At 40.7% G+C, this 12,081-nt stretch overlaps 1 protein-coding gene across 1 annotated transcript; it reads left to right on the top strand.

The window, feature by feature from the left end:
• The first annotated feature begins 4,892 nt into the window (after positions 1-4,892).
• LOC149373450 (uncharacterized) lies at positions 4,893-5,438 on the top strand. Its single transcript, XM_089596694.1, has 2 exons — positions 4,893-4,900; positions 4,981-5,438. Exon 2 carries the CDS (start codon positions 5,014-5,016, stop codon positions 5,353-5,355), a length of 342 nt encoding a protein of 113 aa, XP_089452820.1. The 5' UTR covers positions 4,893-4,900; positions 4,981-5,013; the 3' UTR covers positions 5,356-5,438.
• The last annotated feature ends 6,643 nt before the right edge of the window (positions 5,439-12,081 follow it).

Below are 12,081 nucleotides of genomic sequence, written 5' to 3'. Positions count from 1 at the left end.
ATTCGTAATATGTTGCGTCGCAATCTTTTATCGCGCATCTACGTGTATAGCGTTTTTTTAAAAATTGTGACAGCGCCATCTAGCGTTGCGAATTCCGCGGACTGGCTCAAACTATATTCTAGGGGAACCGTCTTGAAAAAGTCCCTAGATTCTAGGGGATTTCGCCAGAAGTAAATCACTAGGTATTTATAGTCGGTCAAAAATCGCAGCCCTGCAGGGTCTAATTGAGAATATCAATTAAATATTAAATAATTAGGGTGTATTCCGCAAATGCTGCCAGCAGTTAAGTTACGTAGGTCGTGGTAACGCCGCATGGTCGGGCAGCGCTAGCGTCAACCTGTACTAACTGTCGGTGGGTTCCGCATGTCAACAAACTTTGATATTTTTTACTGTTTTCGCTCCCATGCCATCTGATATTTCGGAGTTTGTTGACATGCGGAACCCACCGACAGTTAGTACAGGTTGACGCTAGCGCTGCCCGACCATGCGGCGTTACCACGACCTACGTAACTTAACTGCTGGCAGCATTTGCGGAATACACCCTAAGTATAAGTACGTCCTTAACCGCCTTTTTCACTAACGTTTAGAATAATGATTGAGACAATCAATGATTGTATCATGAGTTTTTGTATAAAGTTCAATTTATACAAATAAGTTGGTAAATATAGGCACACATGATTAATATTTAAACATTTTAAGCTGTATAAATATATAACATAGATTCCAAATATGCATTATTACCGCTGGAATATGCTAACAAAACCAAATATCCGTCTTTCTCACCCAGCAAAATAATAGGTATCTGTATAATCCTGTATCAATTTATTGCACACATGCGAAATGTTCGATGACAGTAAACAATGACATAATTTCAAACTTTACTTTTAACTCTTCATTTCACACGTAATTTTACAATGCAATTGATAAATTATTATTCATACAAAAGTATTAATATTCTTATAGGAGGTCGATTTTCAGGCAAAAGATTATTTGTAAACTTGCCGTAAACAGCACAGCCAATGTCAACTTTTTATTTTCTATCCACACAACTAGTTGCGGCTGGTTTTAGCGTTTCAGATTTCTAAACTAAAAAGTGGCCCTAAAATTCTGAAGGAAAGCTTTAGATATTTTAGGCCCTAGAGCCATGTTGTCAATTATAAACCAGCCGCAACTCATTTGACAGATACAAAATGAAAATTCAACATTTTCTGTGCTGTTTGCGGCAAGTTTACAATTTATCTATTACTCGAAAGTATAAATATATAGGAGGTCAATATTCGTATGCAACATACACTGCAAACTTGCCGCAAGTAGCACAAATATCGTTAATTATTTATTTTGTATCTATTTCAAGAGTTGCGGCTGGTTTATAAGTAACTAAATGGCTCTAGGGCTAAGCTGTCTAAAGCTCTCCTTCAGAATTTCAGAAGCAATTTTTGGCCAAAAAAATCACGACCGCTAGATGGCGCTGATCCTAATGATTATTACTACTTGTAGTAGAGCCATTTGATCAATTAAAAACCAGCCGCAACTAATTTCGTAGATACAAAATAAATAGTTAAAGATAATTGTGCTACTTGCGGCAAGTTTGCAGTGTATGTTTTATACGAATATTGACCTCCTATATATTTATACTTTCGAGTAATAGATAAATTGTAAACTTGCCGCCAATAGTGCGAACAATGTTCACTTTTTATTTTGTATTTATCAAATTAGTTGCGGCTGGTTTATAAATAATTAAATGGCTCTAGTATAAGTATAGTAATAATCATTTGGATCAGCGCCATCTAGCGGTAGTGATTTTTTTGGCCAAAAATTGCTTCTGAAATTCTGATGAAAAGCTTTAGGCAGCTTAGCCCTGGAGCCGTTTCATCACTTATAAACCAACCGCAACTATTGAAATAGATACAAAATAAATAATTAACGATGTTTGAGCTACTTGCGGCAAGTTTGCAGTGTATGTTTTACACCAATATCGACCTCCCTTATATTTACACTTTCGGGTGATAGATAAATTGTAAACTTGCCGCAAACAGCACAAACATCGTTAATTATTTATTTTGTATCTATTTCAATAGTTGCGGCTGGTTTATAAGTGATTAAACGGCTCTAGGGCTAAGCTGCCTAAAGCTCTCCATCAGAATTTCAGAAGCAATTTTTGGCCAAAAAAATCACTACCGCTAGATGGCGCTGATCCAAATGATTATTACTATACTTATACTAGAGCCATTTAATTATTTATAAACTAGCCGCAACTAATTTGATTAATACAAAATAAAAAGTGAACATTGTTCGCACTATTAGCGGCAAGTTTACAATTTATCTTTCACCCGAAAGTATAAATATATAGGAAGTCAATATTCGTGTAAAAAATGCATTGTAAACTTGCCGCAAATAGCACAAACAATGTTTACTTTTCATTTTGTATTTACAAAATCAGTTGCGGCTGGTTTATAAATAATTAAATGGCTCTAGTATAAGTATAGTAATAATCATTTGGATCAGCGCCATCTAGCGGTAGTGATTTTTTTGGCCAAAAATTGCTTCTGAAATTCTGATGGAGAGCTTTAGGCAGCTTAGCCCTAGAGCCGTTTAATCACTTATAAACCAGCCGCAACTATTGAAATAGATACAAAATAAATAATTAACGATGTTTGTGCTGTTTGCGGCAAGTTTACAATTTATCTATCACCCGAAAGTGTAAATATAAGGGAGGTCGATATTGGTGTAAAACATACACTGCAAACTTGCCGCAAGTAGCTCAAACATCGTTAATTATTTATTTTGTATCTATTTCAATAGTTGCGGCTGGTTTATAAGTGATGAAACGGCTCCAGGGCTAAGCTGCCTAAAGCTTTTCATCAGAATTTCAGAAGCAATTTTTGGCCAAAAAAATCACTACCGCTAGATGGCGCTGATCCAAATGATTATTACTATACTTATACTAGAGCCATTTAATTATTTATAAACCAGCCGCAACTAATTTGATAAATACAAAATAAAAAGTGAACATTGTTCGCACTATTGGCGGCAAGTTTACAATTTATCTATTACTCGAAAGTATAAATATATAGGAGGTCAATATTCGTATAAAACATACACTGCAAACTTGCCGCAAGTAGCACAATTATCTTTAACTATTTATTTTGTATCTACGAAATTAGTTGCGGCTGGTTTTTAATTGATCAAATGGCTCTACTACAAGTAGTAATAATCATTTGGATCAGCGCCATCTAGCGGTAGTGATTTTTTTGGCCAAAAATTGCTTCTGAAATTCTGAAAGAGAGCTTTAGGCAGCTTAGCCCTAGAGCCATTTAATTACTTATAAACCAGCCGCAACTAATTTCATAAATATAAAATAAAAAGTTAACGTTGTTTGCACTGTTTGCGTCAAGTTTACAATTTATCTATTACCCAAAAGTATAAATATATATGAGGTTGATATTCGTATAAAACATACACTGCAAACTTGCCGCAAGTAGCACAATTATCTTTAACTATTTATTTTGTATCTACGAAATTAGTTGCGGCTGGTTTATAATTGATTAAATGGCTCTACTATAAGTAGTTATAATCATTAGGATCAGCGCCATCTAGCGGTCGTGATTTTTTTGGCCAAAAATTGCTTCTGAAATTCTGAAGGAGAGCTTTAGGCAGCTTAGCCCTAGAGCCATTTAATTACTTATAAACCAGCCGCAACTCTTGAAATAGATACAAAATAAATAATTAACGATATTTGTGCTACTTGCGGCAAGTTTGCAGTGTATGTTGCATACGAATATTGACCTCCTATATATTTATACTTTCGAGTAATAGATAAATTGTAAACTTGCCGCAAATAGCACAGAAAATGTTGAATTTTCATTTTGTATCTGTCAAATGAGTTGCGGCTGGTTTATAATTGACAACATGGCTCTAGGGCCTAAAATATCTAAAGCTTTCCTTCAGAATTTTAGGGCCACTTTTTAGTTTAGAAATCTGAAACGCGATGCATGTGTGGGTGACATTTTTACATTTTTTTGTCAAATTTAAGTATTTCTAGTATGCATGTGACCATCAATCTCGAGCCGTATTGCGTATTGCGTATATTGAGGCACGCAAATAGACCCTTCACTTCACGTTTGAGATTTTTAACCGACTATATGTCTATATGTGTTCCTAGTGATTTACTGCTGCTGAAAGCCCCTAGAATCTAGGGACTTTTTCAAGACGGTTCCCCTAGAAAATAGTTTGATCCAGTCTGCGGAATCCAAAACGCTAGATGGCGCTGATACCCTAAAAATTAATATATAGTTATACGGCGGCCGAAAGTTAGCTAATGTAAACATTAAAAACCTACTTAAACTTGAAACTTGACAAATATAATAGGTGTGTACATCCCATTCACAGTATATTAGTGGCGTATTCTTTAAATTTTAACTTTTTACAAACAATAAGAATATATAAGGTTCATTAAATCAATGACAATTGGAGAATGTTTATTTACTGTTTTAAATCGCTTATTCAAACTTATGAGATATATGTAAAGACCTATAAAGTCTTATCATGTTCATTAATAGTATATATATTTTATAAATATATACTAATTAATATAATTCTTATTTTTATTTTTACATATATAATGATATATAATTGCCTTTGAAAACTGCACTCCATCCAATCGCAAAATCATGCGAGCACATATGTAAATAACTGAAAAAGATTCTTTTGGTCAATTTACATTACATAAAATGCATCACATAGGTATATTTATCTTTGCCGTTGTAGGAATAAAAGTTCGTTTTGTTGATTGTATCACGGCTCCTTTGCCGGACCAATCGCAGTCTTATCGGCAGCATTGCTCTTCACGGCAACGTTCGTCCGCTGCTCGTCAATTGTTCCAGTACCTACTCAGCCTTCGGTAAGTCTGAAAAATTTGATCCACCCGTATTGTACAAATGAAAAAATAACTTTATCACTTTTTTTTCAACGACAAAGCAGAAAAACACTCACCTCCTCGGCGGCCTTCCTCAAATGCTCGAGGGCCGTATCTCCGTCCTGCCCAGCCATCCTGAGGAACAGCCCTTCCTCCTGGGCAAGCAACGAACGCGGCTGTCCGTACTCTACCACTCGACCTTCGTCCACGACAACCACGAGGTCGCTGTCGATGACCGAGTCCACAGTCAGCACCGTGCCCTCGGCAAACTTGGTGCGTATCATCTCCCTCAGGGTCGACGTTGGCCGGCACCTCGTCCAGAACCAACATCCTGGCTCGCTTCACCAGAGCACGTGCAGGACACAGCAGTTGTCTCTAGCCTGATGTGCAGCAAATTAGTTACGGAATACCACTGCTTCTGTCGACTATTGACAACTTGAGAAAAATTCTGATACAACCCGTTTCTCTTTTACTATATAAGTATTTGTTTGGATATCAGAATTAATTAAAGTGTATATATATATACGTGTCATGCGTGCAATACTTTCATGCACCCTCGCAAAGAGTTAACTTACGCAAAATTATTATCATAAATCTCTATAAATGTGTAAAAAACTTTGTATGGATCAAGTGAATAAGTACAGGTACGTTGATATCTGGAAAATCAACGTATACAGCAATACTAGAAGTTATATCATTAAACTCTCGACGCTAACCAACTCGAATCGGAGGAGTAAGAAAATGCCTTACGTAAAACTTCAGGTGGTAGTGCAACCTTTTTGCGTGACGGTATTTTTTAATAATTAGTATGACTATTCTAAAACATACACGCCTGTGTCATCCTTATCCTCACGTCTCAGATATGGATGCGTGAACCTTCGTCATCGAGCTGATAATTTGCGGTATTGTCCAGCTGTGGACAATCAAAGATCCCGTTAACGAAGAAAGGCGCTATAATTATGGACTCAAGAAAGAGGCGAGAAAGGACATCAAGCAGACGCATTTGTCCTTTAAATTTACTACAATCATCCTCCCCACAGAAGAATCGACTTAAAAACAATTTCTCGCTCGCACGTATATGTGAAGGAGAGCAACAACGAACGGGTACATTGACAAAAGGATTACTTATATAGTACAGGTCGTGCTAACTACGAAACTGGGCCACTTAAAGAGATACATTTGAATCAATTATATAGATGTGCCACCTACCCACGTACAAGTACGTGTACACCTGTTAATTTGTGAAATCGAAAGAAGACCACCACCACTTCGTTTGGTCATACATTATCTTATGACTCATAACACGGAGCTCTACGCGAAGCTCTGCCACCATTAGTTATGTAAACTCTCGAGTTTTTCCTCCAGTGCTTTACTTGTATACTTATTACTATCACGTCAAACAAACAAAAGCCCTTATCGTCACCGTTGCTCAATCCAATACATGTTTACTCCGATACTCCAAACTAAATTATGAGATAATACCCTGTATTACCGTGTAAACACACGGGGCAATAAAGTCATCCTCAGCGCTACAAGTACAAGAGAAGAAAAAGGGATAAACAGATGGAGAAAGACAATAAAATCGAGGACCGGATCGTCGGATACAAATGAAATCTGCTCTTCTCTGCTCATTGTCCATCACGTCGTAAAGAGACACGATATGGGTAGATTCGTCCCAAGGGGCACGTCGAGACTGTGTATATTTCCCGCAGGACGATCAGGGTATAATACCTACCTATACATTCATTCAATATCCGCCCCTTGAAATACAATACATGCAGTCTATACGGTATAGGTACTAAAATCACTCTAGAATTACATACGTATGTGTGTACCTATAAACTACAATGAAAAGAATGAAAAATGACGTGTGGACATGGGACTCCCAACCGATGGCAGTTGTGTTCTCTTGGTCGAAGCGGAATCAACCATATCCTAAAATCCATTGTCATGTGTAATACAAGTATATAATGTATACCAGAGAGTCCAACTGATTGTCACATTCAAACAGAGGAGATGCCTGTATTTTTCATTTTACTCTCACAGCGAGTCGTCCGGCTCTGTGTCGCGGTGCTGCGGGCGAAAACCGTGATCTAGCTTCCTTATTAGCGCCTCCCCGCTCGGCTGAAAAGAGAGTCTCTTCTCGCGCAATTCTCTCTCTTTTTTTTTTTTTTTTTTTTTTTTTCTGCTTTCCCCCTTTCAGCTACAACGAGTACGTCTACTACCAGCAGTAGATCTACCATTGTTCCTTTTCTTGCTATTAGTTTCTACGCGTATACATATACATATAGTATATATATACACCCAACACCGTCATCCCTTCTTTTCCGTGCACTGCACTGGCCGATGTCCTTTGTGCAAGAAGGCCGTACTTTTCGTCGTCGCCCGTATTATTACGCGCGCCACCCTCGGTGTATACATAGCTTCCTTCGTCCAGGGTACACATAGTCTTCAGCAGCGTCCCTTTTCCACCGAGACTCTTCCTCATCTTCTGCATCCTGCTATACTGCTCTCTCTCTCTCTCTCCCACATTTTTGCGCTTCCCTTTGTTCGGCTCCTTTTTGTATACACGACGACGTCGTCGTCGTCGTCGCAAGTTTTCACTTCGTTACACTTTTCAGCTGGTACGTGGCATTGCACACAACCCTCTTCCTTCGTTTTAAGGAATTGCCGAGGCGATGGGTGGGAGGGACTGTGACAATAATTGCACGTGCCCTTTGCCAGGGGTGGGGGGGGGGACGATTAGGGGAATGTGTTCCCATTGAGCGATCTCGTCACTGTAGTTACATCGTCTTCGTTGCAGCTGCACAGATAATAATAGTGTTTTCGGTCTAATCAATGGTTCGGAATGCAGTTGACCGGCAATTATTTTCTTCCCTTCACCAGATCGTCGATTTAGATGGGAGGCCGATCTATGAGCTATTGCGAGGGAGAAAAAAAAAACGTTATCTTAATGATACTTTTTTTCTTTCACTGGTGAATGGATAAATTGTGATTTATACATCGACTTCCTGTGCTGGTATCTACATGGGTACGCATGAATCGACCCGTACATGAGTTATGATGGCTGATGAAAAAAGAAAGAAAAGAAATCGTAGCCAACGTGCTTCACTTTGATTTCAATTAATCTCTCTTTAATTGACTCCACGTCACGGAATCGACCGTTTGATGGACGAAGCATGATGTACCGATCATGGGTCCCTTGGTGTATAATTGCCGTGCACGCGCCTGAAAAAAAAAAAAATTTACCTGCCGATGAAAAAAAAAAAAACTACCTTACATCACACGCGGAGCGCATTATTTTCCCAAAATACTTACTCATCCATCCATCAATCCGATTTTCTCTCGGTTTCTCCTGTCAAATACTCGAGTATAGCATCACTATCTGGGTCCGAGCGCCTCGTCGTCATCGCCACCATCATCCCGGTCCTAACTCACCGCGCCCACCCGCCCAAAGACTCGTATTTCTGCTCTCATGAGAAATCGCGATCGCGATATAAAGGCAGCGGCCCGTTTTTTTTCCGATAGCATAAATCCCCGGGGGAACAATATCTCCTTTGCGCGCACGTGCGTGTGGACGTCACCTTCTAGTGTATGACCCCGAGATTTCGCCCTATGGCCAGTATAACGCGCTTATGGCCCGAGAAGAAGGAGACTCGGAGCGGATCGATTTCCCGCGTAAAGAAGTGTATTGTACACCTAAAGGTTTTACCAATACTCCCGCTATAAAGATTTTCCATGGAATTATTGTTTCCATAAAAAAAAAAAAAATATCGCTACAATTCAATCTTTCCCCAAAATTGTATGAACGGTACCACGAGGAAAGACAAAAGTAACAATTTTTACTTGCTGATCGTTTCAAGAGTAATTGTTTCAATTTATTTATGTAAAAAATTTCAATAATTTCTCACACAGAACCGACATCAGGCGAAATCCGCGCACGAAACCTTTTAATACAAAAACTTTGGAATTTTGGCACGAGTCCTCCTCGCCTCCAGGACGACTACACACCCCGCACGTAAGAAATATACACGTACAGGCAGCTGCCGCTGTGCTAAGAGAAGTACGCTTGCGATAGATAAGACGATAATGAGGGTTTGGGCAGGAGGGGGTGGAATTTTCGGCGCCCACCCGCCAGCCAACAACCGAGCACTTTATTTTACCTATATACACACGCGCACCGCTCGCGGTACGAGCTCCACATAATAATGTCTCGGCTTCCTTTTGGCTCTCGGCTTAACCCCCCCCCCATCCCCCTCTACTCTGTAGGTACGAAGAAAACAAGTGCGCGAAAGCTCTCCGCGCTTTTACGCACTGCGGAGTCGGGGCCAGGACGCGTTATCGCGCCGATTTTTCGTTATCGCCCTCGTTTTTTGTTGTACGTCACGTACACGTGGGTCGTGACGGAAAAAAAATCGGCAGTCACGATCTCGGGGATTGATTGCGGAGGGTTGATTTTTTGTTTTCGCCTTTTTTTTCACCCCTTGGTTATTTATTTATTATCATTATTATTATTATTTTTTTTCGCATACACCTCGTTGGGTGTACTTTCACTGAGTTAGGGGTGAGAGAGAGGGTATTGCCTGTGTGCATGTAGGGACGTTTTTTTTTTTCTATTCCGGATAACGAGAGTCAAAGAGAGAGAGGGGGGGAAGGCATCAGGAGAGGGGTGCAAACGTAATGGATGTCTTCATAAATATTTCAGCTAATGCAGCGGAGGCACAGTTGCGGAACGCGCCCTCGGCTTTCGCCTACCTATATACGTAGGTTGGATACGTATCTCTGTTTTCGGGTGCGCGCGCGTATTATATATTGTATGCTGGCGCCTTGCCTCGGATCCACTCTCTTGCCCCTTTGGTTGAAAATTTAAGCTTTTGTTCCTCCCTGCACTTCCACCTACGATTGACATTTTTTCCACTTCCCCCCACCCATGACTTTTATTGAATTAACGAATACTTTTTAAGTTTCCTTGCAACTCGCAAAACTATTTGTTCACGTAGTAAAAGCAGATGAAAGAATTTTTGGTCGTTGCTCATGACCAAATCAATTCAAGACGAATCGAACGAGAAGAACAGACAGAAACTTTAACGCAACGCTCGAAGGAGAAAAAAGGGAATATTTACACAATGGTACTAGCCAGATGCCTAACACGCACGCGTTATGGCCATCCGAGCGCATGTTACACTGCCCTAAGAGAGAGACCTGTCAATTTTAGGTCCAGCTGTGATTTTTCAAAGAAACTTCATCACCCGTGTATTTATAATAGGTACACAGATGTATAAGATCGGCAACGTGATTTTGCTATTCTCACGTGTAAATACACATGCTTCTTTGGCGTTTTTTCTCATTATTCGGCTCGAGGTATGGACCGTCCGCGCAGTTATTAGCTCAACGAGTCTCCGTTTCGTTAGTTCTTTTCGAAAAAAAAAAAAAAAAAAACACGCGTGTGTATATTCTCGAGATCAGCTAGATAATTGCAGAAATCACAGAGGATATAGGTGCACATGTACGTGATTTGTGCGATAAATGGTTGCCCGGTGCAATTTTCCCGCGACTGATTTCGATGTATATTTTCCAGCGGCAGGTTGCCGGAAAGAACGGAATGAAAAGATAATTCCGTTAGCGCGCCAACTGCAATCGGCCACGGGAAAAACGAGAAGGAGGCGCGACCGTATTCGGGCAGTGCTAAAAAAAAAAAAGAAAAAAGAAAAAAAAAAAAAGAAAAAAAAAAATCGGAAGAAGAGAGGAAGGAGACGAATTCCATTTGCCTAAATTACAGATCAAAATTTCCTCGCGGCCTCCGGAGAAATGACTATTATTACCATAATTGAGGAGAAATACCAGGGGGGGAAGCGCCTTCGCGAGTTTCTCTGGATTGATTGCGTCTTTCGGAGTGTAGCATCTCTCTCTTTCTCCTCCTCACGCGGGAGAGCACCTACAGAACCATTCGCCTTTTCTCTCGCTTGGCTCTTTCACCTTCTGGTTTTATCGCCTGCGCAAAATTGTAATTTTTGTTTGTTTTTTTTTTTTCGCACTTACACTCTCACCGAGTTCCTATACCTCGTTTGGTTACTTAACCCGCTGCTCTATGAAAATTCCTGGCAAAGAGAACAAATACAAATCACATTGGATCATACACATACATGGCAAACCTTAATTTTGGCTACCATATCGTGAAAGAATCGTTAGGAAAAAAAAGCGACAAAAAATCTCGCCGTCGCCAAGTTAAAAAACAAAGCTCAGCCCTACCGGTCCGTGAGAACAGACGAGAAAAAAAAAAAAAAACCAGCGTTGGACCTTCCCTTTCTCCGATTTCCCATTATACGAGCAAAAGCAGCTCAAAGAGAAGTGTATAGGTAAACATCCGATCTAGGAACGCCCCGGCCCGCGGCCAATTTAAATCAACCAGCCAGATGGTCGTAGCTCCAGGCTGATGGAAACAGAGAAGGAGACGCAGTCGTACACCCCATGCGCGTATACCGATCTTTGCCCGATCGCGTATACCTTGCACAGCCTCCTTCGAAAATTCAAAAGCTCCGTATTTTCGGGGGGTGGGTGAGCCAATGCCGTAACAATCATAATGGTAATAATAACAGTATATGCCTCCCTCTTCCCCGGCCAGGCGCACGTCATATCTCTTATTCAAAAGCGGCGCGTTGAACCCACGTCAAACATTGCGTGTACTATAAGTACGTATATATACCTGCACCCACCCATTTATAAGGGGCCCGATTCGGTAAGAAATCCCGGGGAGTCGGGTGGCGTTTCCTCCCCCGCTCTCGTTGTCCACGTAGTCCTTGGACTCCTTACGCGCGCAAAAAAAAAAAAAAAAACATAGAATAGTCAAGATCTATATGGGTAGCAGTGTATGGTCAGGCATGCACACGTGTATCGTGTGAGCCGTGCGTGTATAAAGGAAAAGAGAGTGCAAAATGCTCCGGAGGAGGATGAGGAGGGACGAGGTGGGTAAAAAGAGAGGCGCACGCGTTCCCCGAGTATCACGCCACCGCGGTGGAATCGAGGTGAGCGACGAATCGCAGCAGAGCTCAAGCTCGGCGTCTCTTTCGCACTCGCTGGCATTTCTGCACCCTCCTCTCTTTCTCTCAGTTCCCTCCCCCGTGCGTTTGCCGGCACGACGACGACCGGCATTGCCAGCAATGCCATGC

This window comes from Copidosoma floridanum, unplaced genomic scaffold (assembly GCF_036245765.1).
Source record: "Copidosoma floridanum isolate Cflo_tuat_1 unplaced genomic scaffold, Cflo_Japanese_pri ptg000030l, whole genome shotgun sequence".
Taxonomy (NCBI): domain Eukaryota; kingdom Metazoa; phylum Arthropoda; class Insecta; order Hymenoptera; family Encyrtidae; genus Copidosoma; species Copidosoma floridanum.
Note: the sequence above shows the minus strand (reverse complement) of the source record. Positions and strands in the feature narration are given on the sequence as shown.